The 18440-nt window shown below is 47.1% G+C and overlaps 2 protein-coding genes across 4 annotated transcripts in view; one reads left to right on the top strand and one right to left on the bottom strand.

Moving 5' to 3' along the window:
- Positions 1 to 8793: 8793 nt before the first annotated feature.
- LOC135461086 (basic proline-rich protein-like) lies at positions 8794 to 9507 on the bottom strand. The gene has a single exon (XM_064738108.1). The coding sequence runs from the start codon at positions 9505 to 9507 to the stop codon at positions 8794 to 8796; it is 714 nt and encodes a 237-aa protein (XP_064594178.1).
- The window catches only part of RIMKLB (ribosomal modification protein rimK like family member B), a 40927-nt gene continuing 31659 nt past the window's right edge, over positions 9173 to 18440 (top strand). The window contains exons 1-3 of one of the 3 annotated variants that reach the window (XM_064720858.1): positions 9173 to 9363; positions 10582 to 11083; positions 17138 to 17358. In XM_064720858.1, coding sequence (XP_064576928.1) covers positions 17184 to 17358 — 175 coding nt within the window. In that variant the 5' untranslated portion in view covers positions 9173 to 9363; positions 10582 to 11083; positions 17138 to 17183. Of the gene's footprint in view, positions 9364 to 9427; positions 9571 to 10581; positions 11084 to 17137; positions 17359 to 18440 lie in introns of those variants that run through there. The other 2 variants (XM_064720867.1, XM_064720848.1) reach the window with 2 other exon arrangements.

Here is an 18440-nt window from a genome sequence, read left to right as displayed (position 1 = left end):
TGACTTCAACCAGGTCACCTGAATTTTCCTGTGACCTTCCCTGGGAGTAGTCACTATTCTATTCAATAGCAGACTGATGTCAAGGCAAACAATGTTAATGAAAATCTGTCCTGATGTGAAATGTGTACATGTAAAAGGCCTGCACTGCTTTAGCACACCTCAGCTTTAAAGAGATGAAAACAGCAACAAATATATATATTCTATATATCAACAGCAACAGCACCTTCACAACATGCCTGTAGCAGGGCAACACTGGTAGCTGAAAAATCTACTTTGGTACTATTCTAATGATTTCTTGCCTCTGTCCATCAATGCAGCTGCCCTGATATGTATCTTCTTATGAGAAAACCTTCAACTATTTACTCTTGAGTTTTCTTGCCATGTCTGCCATCTCAGGTTTCTCTCCAATTTAATTCTTGGGGGTTTTTTTTGCTATGTTTTCTTTCTCCTGCATCTAATCCCAACCCCCCCCCCCCCGCTTTCTGCATTTATTCCTCTGATTCTGTATATGCCTCCTTCCTTTCTTTCTTTCTTTCTTTCTTTCTTTCTTTCTTTCTTTCTTTCTTTCTTTCTTTCTTTCTTTCTTTCTTTCTTTCTTTCTTTCTTTCTTTCTTTCTTTCTTTCTTTCTTTCTTTCTTTCTTTCTTTCTTTCTTTCTTTCTTTCTTTCTTTCTTTCTTTCTTTCTTTCTTTCTTTCTTCTTTCTTTCTTTCTTTCTTTCTTTCTTTCTTTCTTCTTTCTTTCTTTCTTTCTTTCTTTCTTTCTTTCTTTCTTTCTTCTTCTTCTTTCTTTCTTCTTTTCTTTTCTTTCTCTCTTTCTTTCTTTCTTTCTTTCTTTCTTTTCTTTCTTTCTCTCTTTCTCTCTTTCTCTCTTTCTCTCTTTCTCTCTTTCTTCTCTTCTTTCTCTTTCTCTTCTCTCTTTCTCTCTTCTCTCTCTTTTCTCTCTTTCTCTCTTTCTCTCTTTTCTCTCTTTCTCTCTTTCTCTCTTTCTTCCTTCTCTTTCTTCTTTCTTTTCTCTTTCTTCTCTCTTCTTTCTCTCTTTCTTTCTCTCTTTCTTTCTCTCTTTCTTTCTCTCTTTCTCTCTTTCTTTCTTTCTCTCTTTCTCTCTTTCCTCTCTTTCTCTTTCTTTGCTCTCTTTCTCTCTTTCTCTCTCTCTTTCTCTCTTTCTCTTTCTCTCTCTCTCTCTCCCTCTTTCTCTCTTCTTTTTCCCTCCCCACAAGTGCTGTCTCCTGGTTTTTCTATCTGAACAAGCTTTTCTGACTCTGGTGTTCCCTCTGTCTCCTTGGTTTCCTTTCAGTCGCCCTCACTGGAATTTTGGCAGAAACATATTTTTCTTTGAAAACAAAGAGACTAAATAAGTAAAGGAATAAATAAAATAGCTGGAAGCAGATGGGAGGTCTCCATTCCAGGAGGGTCTGTATTCTGCGAGCTTTTCTCACTTCCTAGCAAAGGAGGAGATAGTTGCACTCCCTGCCCACCCACCCTTGCCTCACAGGGAGCCAGGCTTCCCCCTCCCCTGGTGTGAGGACCTTGCTGGGAGTGATGGATTGCACTGCAGCGAGGGCTGGGAAACACTGCAGGGAGAGGAGGGGGAGGGATGAGGAAGGAAGGGGAGAGGGAGGGAAGAAGGGAGGAGACTCGCTGCCAGCGTCAGGCTAGGAAGGATGTAACGGGGCTGATGAGGAGCCACGAAGGGGGGATTGGAAAACGAGGATGGGGAGGGCATGGCTGGGAGAGCGTGCGTTTCTGCAGGCAGCACGGCTCCGATGAGATTGGTGAACCCAGGAATGATGGAGGCACCAGGCAGTGGGGGCAAGGCTGGCACTGGGCAGCAGGGGAGACGGGCGGGGAAAATGGAAACGACATAGAGAAAGGGAGGAGGAGGGAAAGTCGGAGCTAGAGAAAATAAGGCTTTGGTTGTACAGCAACGACAAAAGGACACGACTCTGGAAATCAGGATTTTTTTGGAGCTGTAACAGAGGAGGCAGTGTTGATGTAGAAACACTCAAAAGGTCAAACAAAGCGTGCTGCAAACTGTAATGAAATGGGTTTTCATTGCACTCCGAAAGGTGGTAACGGGATGACCTCTGGGCAGTAGCGAGGTACATCTGTGCTGCCGAAGCTACTGGTGATGGAGCTTGCAGCGTCTGGCTGCAGCGGCTTCATTGCCCTGTGGATTTTGGCAAGGGGGATGCGTCCTTTTGCCTGGGCACTGCGAGGAATGCAGATGACCTCCTCCCCACTGAACTAATTGCAAGTGCTGCTGAAACTTGAGTTGTCATTGTTTGTTGCCTTTCACGCTTCTCTTCTCTCTCTCTCTCTCTCTCTTTTACTATACATTTCTCCATCTGTTCCTCATTCATTGCCCAGATTTTTCCTCCATCTCTCCGTTTCCAGCACTACCTTCATCCCTCCCTTCCTCTCCCTCTCCCCTGCACACTCGCAGGCGCAGCGCTGGGAAGGGAAGGGGCTCGGCGGGACCCGGGGCCGCGGGGCTGGCGGGGATGGGGAGCGGGGCGGGGGTGCTGGCAGCCATGCGAGCAGCCCGGAGAACGCTGTCCCGCCCTACAACTTCGCGGAGAGACCCTTCCCCCTCCCGCCATCCACTCATGCTCCTCTCGCCATCCCCTCATCCCCCTCTGGCTACAGCTGGCTCTCCGCCCCCCATCGCAGCGCACCAGCTGCGGTTTCCAGCTACACTGACCTAGTTTTGGCCTCCCTGCGAGGCACCTCTGTGCCCCTCCTCCCTCAGCACCTGGCGCAGGAGAAGGGAAGGGGAAGGGTCCCCTGGCACTGCAGGGAGCCTCCTGAGCACGGCTCCCATGATGGCGCCGGACCCTGCGATGGGAGACCAGAGCTGGAGATGCAGGCACCCGCCCCCTAATCGGCTCCATCGGCTCCAGGCAGGCGAGCGGAGCGGAGCGGGGTGTGTAAGCGCCCTTGCTAGCGGCGAGAGGGGCCATCAGCTAGGTGAAGAAAAATGAAGAAACTGCTCCCCACGAATGAGAGAAGACAACCCTCAGATTGCCAGCTCTCGTCAGCTCCGGTGACAGAACTGCCGGACACAAGAGGAAAACACTAACACGACTGGGATAAACTCGAGGACATTTAACCTGCAGCCTGAAGCTCTTTAGCTCGGAGGGCAGATGTTTATCAGACTTAATGCAGCAAAGTGCCTGCGAGATATAGCCATCCTGTGGTTGCATCAGATCCTTCCCAACAGGCACCGAAATCCAAAGTCATCACTGCAACAGCATTCATCAAAAGACAATGGGGAAGGAGACAGAAAAGGGCAAAACAAGAGTCAAAAAGAGGTAAAGGAGCAGGAAACAAAGGCAGGCAGGCAGGAACTTTCTCAAGATGGTAAAGGAAAAATGCAGACTGGGTAAAACAGCTGGAGAAGGGGCCAGGCAGACGACAAGGACTGGAAGAAGAGAGATACAGACAACATGTTTTCCTTTCAAATGAGTGTGTCCATCGAAAGCACATTCACTCTTCTGTCCAGCTTCTCAGTACCGTTCTGTTTCCCTGCAGCAGAACTGCAAATCAGTTGGGAGAAATGTGCTGCTGTCTTGTGGAACTGGGAGCTGCTGGTTATATACCAGTCTTTGAAGCTTACCAGCTGCTATTCATCCTTCCCTTTGTTTCTGTGTGCAACTATGCCCGCCTGGGCTTCTTTGTGTCTCTCAGTCCTCAAACTGTGCCCAGAATAAGGATAACAGGAGCCTCTGACCTTCTCCAAAGTTACCTATTCAATGAGATGCATGCACTCCTCCCTTATGTCCCCAAACGGTTGCTGTCTGTCAGAAAAGGTCTTTCAATGCCCCTGCAAGCCCTTTTCTTCTGTCAGGATTGTACCCTGAGCCTGAGACTTGTCTCAGATGCTGGGAAGAAGGGGTTCCCATTCCTTCTATTCCGCCACATGCAAACACCACTGTTATTTTGTCCCAGTATTTACAGCAAAACAATTATTTCCCCCCGCAGTAGCCTGCTGGCTCCCTTCTCACTGCCCGGCATAGGAAACGGGCAGTCGCGCCCTCCCCTTGCCGGTGCGTTCGGCACCGGCCGGCCCCCCAGCCCACGGTCGCAGTCCATCCCGGCAGGGGTTCAGAGGTCCCCGAAGGGCGCTACCCGGGCAGCATCACCCGCGCTGCCCCGGCCCCTCTGCTCCCACCGCGCTCCGCCGTCCCGGGGCGCTCCGAGCCCGGCCCGCGCTGCCGCTGGCGGCACGGCGGCGCTGGCAGCCAGCCCGGCGGCAGAGACCTCGCCGCCGCCGCCGGCCGCAGCCGGCTGCCACGGGCAGGGCCGGGCTCCTCGGCACCGCCGCCGCCAGCGCCGCCGCCGCTGCCCGCAGCGCCCCGCCCGCACCGGGGCGAGGAGGATGCGGGTGCGCGCTCGGGTGCGGTGGGCAGCGGAGGCGCGCCTGGGGCCGGACCCTCCTGCGCTGGAGCCGCAGCCTCCCCACGTCGGAGCCGCAGCCTCCCCACGCCGACCCCTCTGCTGCCGCTCCGTGTGTCCGTGCCGGCAGCAGCGGCGGGCAGTGCCCACCAGGCTGGTCCCCACCCCAACGCGGGGGCAGAGGAGCAGCTCGGCACTCGGTGCCACGGGCAGCAGGGCATGGAGCGGTACATGGGGAGCAGGGACGCCTCTGGAGTGGGAAGCCCGTGTGTGTAGGGCAATGGGCTGTGTTTATGCCGAGACATGGGTGGGTTCGGTTTGATGAACCACATGGAGTCAGGCACACGGGTGACAGACCCACCTGAAAGCTGGGGGATCACATTCTGCAGGACATGGTGTGGCACTGAGTCAGTGAAACCTGGAACTTTCTGCAGACCCCCTTTGCTGGGAGTCCTTTGTGTTAGCAGTAGTTTCTCCATTTTCTGTCTTACAGTAGTTAATTCAGAACAGGAATTAGTGTAACAGCAGAACCAATGAGAAGCTGGGGTTGTATGAAATTAAAGATGAATTTGCACCACTTGGCATAATCCTCATTTTACATGGTATGAAACAAGAATGATACGGCCATTTTCCTATTGAAACACAGGCCAGAAGTTGTTTCCCTTCAATGGACCATCTGTGTTCACATGTGAGCCCAAGCATTCATGTGTGAACACAGGCCTATACCTTGCCTTCTAAATATTTTTTTTTTTACTATTCAGTCATCCAAGCGGGAAGCAGAAACATTGCCATGAGACTCAGCTGACCAAATGAGTAGCTACTGAAGACACAGGGGAGCACACAGCACATGGGAAAATGAGTATAAATAATTAGGCTTAGAAACATTTGCAGGCTGGACTTTCCATCATTGTTACATCACAAGGTCACACACTCAACTAGAGACAGTATATGAGACTTTACAATGTTAATAATGGGATAATATCCTGCAGGCTTTGGCTTCAGGACTAAACAGCTGGTTTGCAGTTGTAGTGAACTCAGTGACAAAAGATGTTTCATGGAATCAACCGTGAAATCAGATTTTGCATACATTAAGGCTTTGGACCAGTCCTTACATTATGCATTACAGAGTGCATGGGAAAAATCTCAAAAGAAAGGTGCCAGGATTTGTTAGTGTTCAGAGGCATCCATTCCTTGTTGATACTATAATTATAATTCTTCCCTAAAGGGTGAAGCTTGGTATTCTTTCTGGACCACTGACACTGGGGGCACTGTCCAATATTGTTCTTGCACAATAAAATAGTAAGAATTTTGTTCTGAGAAGAGATAACAGGAGAGACCTTGCCTTCAACGGCACAAAAAAAAAAAAAAAAAAAAAAAAAAAAAAAAAAAAAGAAAAAAATTAAAAAGAATAGAAAAAATAAAAAAGGTCTTGCCTAATTCTTGGAAACTATAACATCTACATGTAACTCAGTTGCAGTGACAACTCTTTATTAAAAAAAGAACTCAAAAGCTTCTGCAGCAGTAGGCACATCTTAGGTTGGCATATCCTAAGTAATAAATTGACCCTTTCTTCTGCTCTACCTCTCCAGAAAGGGCAAAAGACTCTCATGACTCATTCCAAACTCACTTAGATTTCTAGATGATAGGAAATTGTTCTAGAGATATAGGGTATACAACCTGCAACAAAGCTCAACCAATACAATTACAGCAGCTCAACGAACAATAATAAAAAGGATACTGGGCTACATTTTTGCATAAGAGAGCACTAGGAAGGTAAGTGGTAGTTGGCAGAATAAATTGTTACTGATAATTGTAAGACCCAGCTGAAGTATCCCAAATGGTTTGAGATCAAATATCTTACTGTTACCATGACGAGTGTTTTTCCTGCACTTGTAGAATGACTTCCTCTCAGATGTCTTATAACCAAACATGCATTTGTATGGCCAAAAATCTACATTCCTGAATTCCCCAGCTGTGCAATTCTCCTCTTTCCACAAACTGCTAACCGTGTTTGAGCAGCAGAGGCACCTGCCTTACCACTAGGCTGCTTACCTAAATATATATAAAAAAAATCTGCTATTACTGTGTCACAGTAGTTATATAAATCCTAATGCAGACATTTTTCTTTCCTCTTTGCTTTATGCTGTCTCAAAACCAGCATGCAATCCTTACTCTGAAATACGTGTGCATGCTGGCAATGTGCAGTTGTTGCACAATCTTCAGCAGAGCAGCGATACCACAGTAGCTCTTTGTTAGCAAATTCTCTGTGTAAACAAACCCCGTGCACCTCACAGCCTGAAATTACAACATTTGAAAGTGCGAACTTCATGCACATGGGAACTCTGTTCTAGAAGGCTTCAGAGTGTAGTAATTCTGTCAAAAAAGTAGTATTTTGCTACTGTCAAAACAACAAAAATGCTGTCTAGCATTTTGGTGTTCTTTATCTATATCTATTATCTATTGCTAGTTTACCCTGCTGGTACTTGCCTACGATTGCCTCCTGCTCTCAAGTTGTGCTTTCAAGTTGGCTTTGAAGTGGGTGATAGTATCTTTTTCCTTATACTGTTGTACAGAGTCAGAAGGAGGGGAGCCTGAATTTGGAAGTGGTTTCCACCTTGCAGCTGCTAGAAGCCAGAAGTCTTGGCAAGCAACACAAACAGACAGGAGAGCATTGGATGATGTCTGGGATTTTGGCCTCTGACATCACCTGTGAGGTAGCCTTGCCTCATACTCATTAAGCAAATAGTTTTCAGAAGAGGTGCCTGAATCACATGTGAGGTTTGGGGAGTAGGACGCAGATGTTTGTAGAACAAAATGAACAAACTGTCGTTCAGGTGAGAGAATTAAGATGGGTAGGACAGCACTGCCACATGATGAAGAGGTAGAAGAAAGTAGATTGAATGGGAACATTCATGGTAGGATGGGTGTTTGGGAATGACCAGTGGGTGTGTCCCATATTTGCAAAGCTGGGAGTGCAACACAGGTTATTGAGGAACACACGTGTTGCTCCCCTGATGTGCAGTGTGGGTGTTGTGTCTAGAGGTTCTGAAAGTTGGGTGAAGGAGAAGTTCACACAGGAAAATGTGAAATATACAGCTGATACAATATAGTGAATGAAAAGGGTGTGGTACCGAGGAAACTGAGTAGGTGTGCCGCAGAAACTGATCAACAAGGTGTGTCAGTTGATAAAGGGGATGTGTCATATTTGTTTGCTGCCAGCAGTTATTATTTTAGAGAAGTGACAGCAGCAAGGGATGGTGCAGCCCTGGCTACACACTGGGTATGTCAGGCACATGATGCTGTATGATGTGCGGCATGGGGGACATGTCACAGGACATAAGGTGAGAGGACATAGGCTTAAGCTGTGCCAGGCAAGGTTTCTCCCGAATATTAGGAAGAATTTCTTCACTTTCACACAAGAAAGTGTGATTAAATATTGGGAAGATCTGCCCAGGGAGGTGGTGGAGTCATTGCTCCTGGAGGTGTTTAAGGAAAGACTGGATGTGGCACTCAGTGCCATGATCTACTGCCATGGTGGTGTTCGGTCATAGGTTGGACTCGGTGATCTCAGAGGTCTTTTCCAACCAAATTGATTCTGTGGTTCTGTCACACGTTTACCTGTCACATGAAGTACAAGAGTTCTGGCTTTGCACACCACATGCCAACAGCAGCAGCGACAAGCACAACAGGTGTTGTTATGTTTTGCTGCACTGACAGATGGAGCAACTGGGTGGGCATGGCAGGATCTGGGCTGGGGTCTGCCAGGGCAGTCGGAGCTGGACCAAAGCCCAGTCTGGGGTGGGGGAGAAGGGCAGGAGTAGGTGTGAGGAAGAGCGTGAGGAAGAGCTTTGTCAGCAGGCCGTGGGATGTGATCCTGCCCCTCTACCTGGCCTTAGTGAGGCTGCATCTGGAGTGCAGCGTCCAGTCTGGGTTCCTCAGTAAGGAGAGACATGAAGCTCCTGGAGCAGGTTGGAGGGGGAATGAGGATGATGAGGGGACTAGAGCAGCTCTCTTGCAAGGAAAGGCTGAGAGAGTGGGGCCTGCTCAGCCTCGAGAAGAGAGGGGACCTTAGCAATGTCTATAAGCAACTAAAGAGGGGATTCCAAGGGGATGGAGCTAGTCTCTGCTCGATGGTGCCAGCCACTAGGTCATGAGGCAACGGGCAGAAACTGATGCTCTGGAAGTTCCACCTGAATATGAGGAAGAACTTCTTTGCTGTGCAGGTGCCAAGCACTGGAACAGATTGCTCAGAAAGGCTGGGAGTCTCCCTCACTGGAGATATTTGAGAACTGTCTGGACACAACCCTGTGCCTTGTGCTCTGTCTGGAGCGGGCAGATTGGACCAGACGATCACGGCGGTCCTTCCAACTTGACCCATTCTGTGGGAGGCCTCAGCCGTTACACAGGAGTGGCCTCAGCCACCTCAGCGGTGCTGCCGCCGCTCACGAGTTCAGGTCGGTTCGGGTCGATCCGGTTCGGTCCGACCCGGTTCGGTCCGAGCCGGTTCGCGCCGAGCCGGTTCGGGCCCGTCCAGTCCGGTTCGGCTCGGTCCGGTCCGAGGCATCCCGGCGCCGCCGCCCTCGCGCTCCCCCGCGCCCGCCGCGCGCGTGCCAAGCCCGGCCCGGCCGTTACGGCACCGCCGCCGCTTCGCTGTGAGGCGGCGGGAGCGAGCGCGGGCGGCGGCGGCGGGCGGGGGGCTCGGTGCAGGGAACAGCCGCGGCCTCCTCGCCTCAGCCGCGGGGAGGAGGGACACCGAGGAGGGGGAAGGCGGGGTGGTGGTGGGGGGGACGAGCACAGCGTCGCGTCGCGTCGCTCGCTTCCCTCTAGGACCGCGCCGCCGGCGGGGAGGAAGGGGCGCGTCTCCCCGGAGCCTTCGTCGCCCCGCGCCCTCCTTCCCAGGCCCGGTGCCGGAGGGGGTGGGGGTGGGCGCCCCGCGGGTCCCCTCAGGCTCGGCGGTGCCCGGGGCGGGTGAGATGTCGGGCTGAGCGGGCGCGAGCCCGCGGGGGTGGGGTCCGCCGTGCCCGGGGAGGGGGCGGGCGGGGGGGTGGTTGGGACCGTCCCCTCACAGCCGTCCCGCCCCGCCGCGCTGCGCCCATGGTGATTGTGCTGCATCCCCCGCGCGCGGAGCGGGGCGAGCTGCCCGCGCCTCCCCGCCGCGCCCGCCGGGGCGCCCAGGTGGGTGGCGGAGGGGGAGCGGCGGCGGCGGCCGCTCGTGGTGCGAGGGGAGAGGGGCGGGAGGGGCGGGGGGGCCGCGCCCCCGGCCCGGGACCCGCGTTCCGCGGGCGGGTCGGTCGCGCTGCGAGCGCGGGGTGGGTGAGGGCCGCCGCCCCGCGGGCTCGCTCGGCGGCCGCGTCCCCGCACGGGTCCGTGGGGATCGGCGGTGGCTGTGGGGGCTGATCTTCCCGTGATGGAGCCAGGGGGGTGTGTGGCTAGCGTTGGGTCTGGCAACAAGATCTTCCCAACTAGGTTTCCTCTCCCCTTTTGTTTTCCGGTGTTTAAAAAAGAGCTGGTGGCACCTCGGTGCCTTTACTGCCTGAGATCTTACCAGGGGCTCCGTGTTCCAAGCGTGCCACTCTGTTAATCTTGGATTGATTCCATCATTTAAGCAAGCATCCTCTAGACATGTTATTTTGGTTTGGGTTTTTTTTTGTTTTTCCTTTTTTTTGTCACCGTTTATAAACCGCTGTTTATTTTCTGTGGCAGCGTGGGTTTTAATGCATGGGAGTACATGCTCCTAATGCATAGGAATACACGCTTCTGAACTGAAATGTACTTTTCTCCAGTCTCATCTGAATCCTAAGGGTTATTCTGGGGGAGAGGTTTAAAGGTTTAAAGGCTCACAAATAAATAGGAATAGTTTTTGTAGGTTTAGAAACTTAGTTTCCTCAGATGTTCCCCTGTAGGTATGGATTTATCTATCCATTGGACGTACATTTTAAAGTAAAATAACAAGCTGCTTAGCTTTGTGGGCTTTTTTCCCCTTAGAATTGGTTTCTGTGATAGTATATTTGTGTAAAATACTTAAAGTTGCACATTTCCCCTAATTATGTTCATGTCATCATTTTCTTTTGACTTTGCTTACTGTTTTGAATAGCACCTTTTCTTCCTTTGGGATTTAGTTTATTTCATGCCTTTGTATGTTTATGTCTAATAGGGATGTTTCTTCTTTTTTTTTTTCCTCCCTAGGTGTTGGTGACTTCAGTCATTTAGGGATTTAGATCTGAGGAAGCAGAGACACAAGGATTGAGTTTCTTTTACATAGAAAGTGACAGCTCTTCACCAGTACTCTTTTTACTCCTTCCCATCCTTCCCTGCTCCGTAGGGGAGAACAATTTGGGAATTATTTTAAACATTCATTTACTCCCGCTTCCCTCCCTCAGAAATCTACCCTGGTCCCAGAGGCATCCGCTAGACAGTGCCTGACAGGACCAGGAGAGCGTTACCATTGCTTGCTTGCTTTGGGAGCTTCAGTAGTACCCTTCCCTGCTTTGGGGTGTAGTACAGGGAGGCGCCCAGAACACTTCCGTGCCACCCTTTTTGGTTAGTCGAGGATCCAGGAAAAGGGGTACCTAGCGAGACACGTGACCTCCTTAAGGGAGCCAGAACTGAAGCAGCACTTGGCACGCCGAAGGAAACACCCATCTTTAGTGTCTTTTTCGTCTTCCACTCCTTCCTCACCAAATTTCTGGTAAGTCTCTTCAGCCCATTCATTCACGCAGTGCATGTTTCCCTTCCCCCACTCCAGGCGCTGGGAGAGGCATGCACGGAGACTGTGGGGTGGGGGAAGGGAGGAGGGAAAACTGGCTGTGTACACACGGATCGGGGAGGAGAGGGGGTATTACTGTACCACACTGCGGGGGAACCTGGCACAGGTGGAAAAGCAGCTGATGTGGGAGGAAATGGTTGTTTTATTTCAGCCAGGCGTGCGTGCGCACACAGGGACAGTGGAGGGGCGTGAAAAAGCTGAGAGCCTGTTGTTGGAAAAAATACCAGCACCAAAGTAGGAGGATGGCTGATACTGACCAGTATTGGGCTCATGTTGCAGGGAGGAAAGAGAATGGATTATTCGGTGGTGATGGGGAAGTGGGGTGTGTGAATGAGGAATCTTGCCTTCTACTTGCAAGCGTGAGCACAGAGGAGGAAAGATGGGGGGTGTGGATGTCCGCCTTTCAGAGGCAGCTGTGCCTGGGAGGATTGCTGCTAGCATCCTGAACATCACTCAGTGCAAAGGTGGAGACAAGGAGATGAAAGCCATCATGGGGAGTGCAGTTGCCCATCTGCAGGGGTGGGAATGAATGGGAACAATTAATATATTCCCATGTCCTTTGGCTGTTGCAGTCTACAAATCTCAAAGGGAAAAGGAGGTGAATACTGTGATGTGCTTTCAAAGAGGTGTGCTTGGGGTTCACCTGCCTGCAGAGACTTTCAATTCTCCGATGCATGTGTACAGGGTGGATGATAATGCAGCAGCAGTGGACAGATTGTGCTGCAGCTTTTCACTATATTATATAAAATGCATTTAAATAAATATTTTAATTTTTCAGATTCTTCAGCTTTTAAAAATGTGTTCTTTCCAAAGATTCTCAAACAGTTATGTGACAGTCTTAGGAAAACTAGTTTCTGGTACGTAAAAGAGGAATTTTTCTTGATGTTGGCCTTAAGCATCACCATGAAGCAGCATTGTCAGGAACGAGTTGACTTATCTTGGATTTATTTTTCTAAAGATGTCAGTTCTTTTCTCTATCACCATGTGATATATTCATCATCCATACATATTTCGTAACATTTTCTTAAGATGATCATCATTCTGGTATCTTTGTGTGGAAAAAATTCACTTGTGCTTTATGCTCGAAACAGCTGTGAACTGTTTGCAGACCTGCTCTCCCTGTGACATACAAAGTCCTATTTCTGGGGTGCTTCAAATACTGCTCTCTTCTCATTAAGATGAAATAGAGATTTCCATGACAGTGTATGATGGATTACATGCTGGGTCATGTGCTGGACAACTGTTCATTAGCTGTTTAACTGTTCTGCCGTCTGAGATTGACTTTATAATTCAGATCTGCCTTGAGGTGTCTCCTGAAGGAGATAACTTGCAGGCATCTGCCAACCATTCTTAGGTCTTCACCATCTTGAAATGCATCCTTCCAGCCATTCTAGAAACTGCTGTAATGGTAGAGATGATTGGTTTCTTTGGAAATGTGTACTCAGTTGCAAGCCTTAGCTAATTTATGATGAAAAGGAAGTCAAAATACCTTTTCCAGCTTGAATAGCACTGTTCTGAAAATGAGTATTAAGGGATAAACATTAATGGTGTTGTTAATGTTACTCATAGTCAGGCGGGTGCTTGGAGCAATGTTTTTCCTAGTTCTCCTTTTCCCATGGCGGTTGTGACTGTCAGTCTTTTGCTCATTCCTTCTCAATTCCCTGAGATTTTTGTTGTCAGTATCTCAGATGTAAGAATTAAACATGTCTAGAGGTATGCTAAAACTAATGTTAGGTTTTACCTCTCTTTTAAACACTGAAAACTGTGGAGTTTGTGTTATCTGCACAGTGCTGTAACTGAGAGTCTGAGCCAAGCTCTAAAAAAGGGGCGATTCTGGGAGGGGCTGCTGGTAATAACTGTTCCACTAAGGTGTTTCCCAGATCCCACTGTAGGCAGTGGGTGTGTGCTGCAACATCAGATCACAGCTTGAGCAGGTGGAATAGCTAGATCACATTGATCCTTGATGCTATAAACATCTGGGATTCCATTCATTATTCCTATAGGGAAGACACAAGCCAGACTTTTTAATTTACAAAAGCATTGACTAGTTGTATCGTGAACAAAAAGAATATTGAATTTTTTTTGCATACTAGATGCCTTTTATCTTAAGCATTTATCAATAATACATGAATTAATCAGTATCTCCTAAAAATGGGTTTCTTGCTTCATCTTAAGGGAAATACATCATGGTGAAAAAGAAAAAGAAACGAGTCTATTTTTCTCCTACTTTTGGGTTTTGAAGACAGGAGAACGAGTAAATGAGCCATGGAGACCAATCTCCCATTCCTGGAGGGAGAGGGAGGTCTCTAATCTTCTCTGAAGAGAGCACCTCCTTCAAGGCAAAAAGAGTGGTCTTCAGAGAAGATTTCCAGATCTCTCTAGACAGCTGATCTGATTGGCTGAATTCCCTGTTATTTCAATAAAACATATTCATACATTATGTAAAGTAGAAAAGCAGCACAGTGAGTGCTTTTGTTAGAGCAGCTGCTAGAGGTGTACTGCAGATTGAAGGAATGTGGGAGGAAATAGGTTTGCATGTGCTGGGGAGGGAAGGAAGCTGCTGTGTGATTGCTGGAGTAAGGCCTGCCTTAAGCAGGATAAGGGTGCCACAGCTGAAAGCTGGGGTGAGCTTTCATTCCCTCTATAAATTGCAAGGAGTCTGTTCCACGCAGTGTGTTCCTGAAGCAGTTGTGGCAGCGTCTGCTTGGCTGGAGCGACACACAGTTTGATTTTTATCACAGACCTTTTACTTTGATACCACCCTTTTTCCTTCTCCCAGTCTGTTACGTGCAGTTAAGTTTATGATTATTTTTTGCCTTCGAATTTCATAAATCTATGAAGTAGTTATTGGAAGATTGTACTTACTTTGACTGTAGTAGCTTTGAGTGAAAAGTGCACTTCAAGTGGCCATCTTGAAGTTATTTAAACATCTGCTCTTCCCCTTATATATACCATAGTTACTTTGCAATAGATGCTCTCATGGATTAGGAAGTATTCTTTGCACACCCAGCATTGTCTGAGGTTGTGTCTTTTAGATTGAAATGGGTGGAGCTGGTTTTCAGGGAAGAATTCTGGCAGTGATATCCAAATTCAGAGCATAATGCTTTTGTGCATCTGACTGCAGGGCCAGCTTTCCTCCTACAAACCATTTTCTTGAGAATGTGGAAGGGATTTTTAAGATGTTTGGGTTAATAGGGTAAATGCAAGTTTTTTTACGTGGGATTTCTTACACAATCAAAATAGATTATTAGGTGAGACTGAAACTGATGAATATATTCTGGTTTTAGGAGCAGAATGTTAGAAAAAGAAATTCTTTTGGGTAGAAAAAAAATGCTATTGGGTTGGAGGTGAAGGTTTAATGATTTAGGACTGCTGGTTTCTGTCTCTGCTGCTGGCTTGTTGCTTGTTCTAAAGTGAGCTTCTCAGTCATTACTTGCAGACTTGAGATTGTTACCTGCCTTTCTTATGATAAGATGGGAGCTTTTGTGTATACATTTATAAAACCATTAAGATTATGAGCAAATGAGATGTAGTATTAGGAGGGAGATGAATAGCCATACCCAAGGCATTTTTATACACCTGCTGGTTTAATATCCTCTTTGATATATGGACGACCCTTCTTGACAATGTTGTAAATTCTTTCAAAAGTAAAAGATGGAGGAAAGAGAAGGACATTAGCTGATTTTTAAGGAATTAAGTGCTGAAATGACAGTCAGGGGAAGGTGGTAGTGTATTTAAGGGAGTGGAGGTGGGGCCACGTAGAGAAGAGATTTGGGAAAATTTGCAGCAGATTGGCAAAGAAAGCAAAAATGGGGAGAAAATACTTGGTTCTTGTATTAGTGTTAGAACCAGTACTGAGGGGGAAAAAGCCTCAAACCACAAAAAGCCAAACTAAAACCCCAAGCAGGCAGAAATATGTGGTGGTATCTGATTTATGGATTTTTCCCTTAGCGCGGAGGAATCGTGTGCGGTGTTTCCGTGCCCCGGGCGTGCTCCCGCGGCTGTGTGGGACGGGCCCGTCCCGGCCGGAGGCAGAGCGGCGCTGCCCGGCAGGGGCGGCAGGTGGCGCTGCTGGGCGCGGCCGGCCCCTGTGCAGTGCGAATGGCAGCGCTGGGGGCAGTGCCCCGGCCCCGGGCCGCGCCTGCGGCGGGGGCATTCCTGCCCAGAAACACAGCCTGTCCCGCCGCCCAGCGCAGGATGTTGCTCCAGGAAGTTCCCTGTAAACTACCGCGTCCAGACATGCATTGTTGAGGGAGACACAAGTGGGGCAGGGTCTGAGAGATGTCAGCCATTGCCTGCCCAAGCCTCATCTTGTCCTTTTCACTTCGAGCTGCTTTGAAGAACAAAGAGGTTCTTGAAGAGATCAAAAGATACTCCTTATAACCTCTCACACCCATTTTTCTGCAGGGAGCAAATGCTCTTTTTCCTGCTTTACCTTGAACATCTTGACTGCATTGAAGGGCTGGTCTGGATCTGTGATCGTGTTTCCATAGCTTCTGCCTTTTTCCAGTCTGTTAGTGTGAAGAACTGTAGTTCTTGGCTTTATTGCTGCACCTCATTTACCAAATCAATGAAAAAAAAGTCACAGTCTTTGTGTGTTGTTACTATGGTTCTCAGTACCAGGAATAAAAATGTCCATTTAAAATTTTATTTTCTTATTAAGAAAAGGTTGTTGTGGTTGAAAAAGAAAAGTTTTTTAATGCTAGAAAAACCTAGCTGTTTCTTAAGGTTGTAACTAAACAATCCTTTGTCCTAAGACCTGCTGCAGAAACTAAAATTCTTTGTAATATCAAGTGATAGCAATTATATGCTAAAGGTGGTTTTATATTTACAGTGTGTGCTGGCAGCAGTCATTATGACTACCAGGCAAAATTCCTGTTTCTATCTCAGAATTCAGTTCTGCTAGAAGCTCATGTCAGTTACATTGGTGAAAGTAATGATTTTTCATCTTTAATAAGAAAGTTTAAAGGTGGTACAGAAAACTGTTCTGGTTTGCTCCAGAATTCCTGTTCCCTACATCATGCTTGTTTTTCTTGAACACAAAGGAGTAGTCCATTTATGCACCTGTAACTGGTTTACAGCTTTAAAAATAATTCAGTAAAAATATATTCAGTCAAAAATAGTCCAAGTGCTCCAAAGCAAAAGGAGCAGTACCTTGCTATTATCTCTTCTAACCCTATTGAAATTCTTCAATTGGAGCTGTGTTTTCAGTTCTTGGGCCTGAATTCATTAGTGCTGTTTATGTATAAAGGTGATTTAAAAAATGTGATTTGAACCAAGAAAGGGCTACCACTGAAACTCTGGCCCAGATTTTGCTTTATTTTGCGTGTGTTAATGTTCTGACATTTTTTTGGTGCTCCTTGTTCCATTGGTTTTTCCATTATTATGTGTTCTGGATACTACTTCATATAGTTCTAAGTATATCTCACAGCAGATGTGAAATATTTGTGAGAGCAAAACAGTCCTAAATTGTTACCTGGAACATTCTGTGGGAATGAATTTCTGTTCTTCTGGTCTGCTTTTTTAACCTAAAGAGTTTATCACACTCTACTGTTCTATATGTGAGGGAAAGAGACGACTCCAGTCTGTCACTGGGTTCTTAGCAGTGCCTAGGAGAAGGGCACACTTATTTCAGTAGAAGGAGTTATCCTAATCATGAAGCTGAAATTCTGGCCTTCAGACGTGACCCTTCAAATTGTTTTCAGTTACATCTTTGTGGACTTTTTGAGGAGAAAGCTGGGATGAGGACCAAGACCTAATTTCTAGCATTTAGCGTTCATGGAATGTAAATGGATTTGTTTCTGTTGTTGGTACTTTTGTTTGCAGGGTAGGTGTAGACATTATTTTGCTTCTTGGAGGTTGGAAGTCTGTTGAAATGGACTGACTTGTGCAGAGGAAGTGGGACTTAGTAGAGCAGGGATCATAAAGATAAGAGCCAGTGTACTCTAACAGAGTCTTATCTTCTCCTCTGTCTAGCAGTTCCACTGGAAGGAGGCCTTGAAGGTTGCAAGACAAGTCCAAGATGTGCAGTTCAGTTGCTCCCAGGCTGTGGTTCTTGACAGACCGCCGCATCAGAGAAGATTACCCTCAGCAGGAGATCCTGAGAGCCCTGAAGGCCAAGTGCTGTGAAGAGGAGCTGGATTTCCGGGCCTTGGTGATGGATGAGGTGGTGCTGACCATTGAGGATGGAAATCTTGGTGAGAATGAGCTAAGGCTGGGAGTGTGCTGAAAGGGTACTTGGAAAAAGATTGTAAAATGGAGCATTGGTACTATTTAATAACAAATCCCATGTATGCCAGACTGCCTGCCCTTCATCATCTAAATCATGTAGATGTACATCATACCATTTTTTTTAGAAAGTATTATGTTAATCAAATACAATTGTTCAGTTTGCTAATTTGCATTAGAACCACTTTTACCTTTCCTCTGCAGAAAAGAGAGGAGGATTGTGTAATTTTGGTGAGTCCAGGGTAAGGACTACAGGACCCTTGAATTAAAAAGAAATCGTGGAGCTTCAGTACTTGAACTTTGTGGGTCACATTTAAGAGTCTCAGAGGGACTTTTTTCTTCTGTTTGTGTTCTGGCTCCAAAATAGAAAACACTGGAAATAATCTAAAAGGAATTTTCAATGAGCAGTACAAAGTGTCATGGAACTAGGGGTTATAATGTGATGTAACTAAAGCATGCTGCTGTACGGATGTGGAGTTATGTGAATTCCAAAACCAGTGCTGATAAAGTATGCGCATCAAATAATTTGAGCTATTTCTACAATTTACAGTGTTAAAAACTAAATGGTAAAATTTCTGTTCTATTTTTCTTCTAGCTTTTTTTTTTTCCTGTGATGATTAAAAAGGAAAAGTAAAATGTTAAGTTGCATTAGAAATGTTAAGTAAAAGGATTATTACTATCTTATTACTTACTATCTATTACTGTAGATAGTAAGCTTATGAGATGGGAAGATACTAATACCACCAATGTCAAGCTGTGTAACACTTATAATTTATTTCAGTTTCAACATTTTTTAATTTGGATTTCCTAAAGCAAGGAGATTGCAGTGGGTTTTTTTTACCTTTAACTCTTTCATTCCTCTTCCCCATTTATCAGTCAAAAAACATGTATTGCTGGAGATCCAGGGAAGAATTACATTTCTGAAAGTTGTATTAGAGTAATTTTGTGCGGGAAGAAAACATGGAAGTCTCTCAGCTGTGAAGAAGAGGCTGCCAAGTAGACCTTGTTCTTCTTTGGGTAATCTTATGTGGGAAGGGAATCATAAAACTGA

The sequence above is a fragment of the Zonotrichia leucophrys genome, chromosome 1, assembly GCF_028769735.1.
Source record: "Zonotrichia leucophrys gambelii isolate GWCS_2022_RI chromosome 1, RI_Zleu_2.0, whole genome shotgun sequence".
Classification (NCBI taxonomy): domain Eukaryota; kingdom Metazoa; phylum Chordata; class Aves; order Passeriformes; family Passerellidae; genus Zonotrichia; species Zonotrichia leucophrys.
This window is presented reverse-complemented; position numbering and strand designations above follow the sequence as displayed.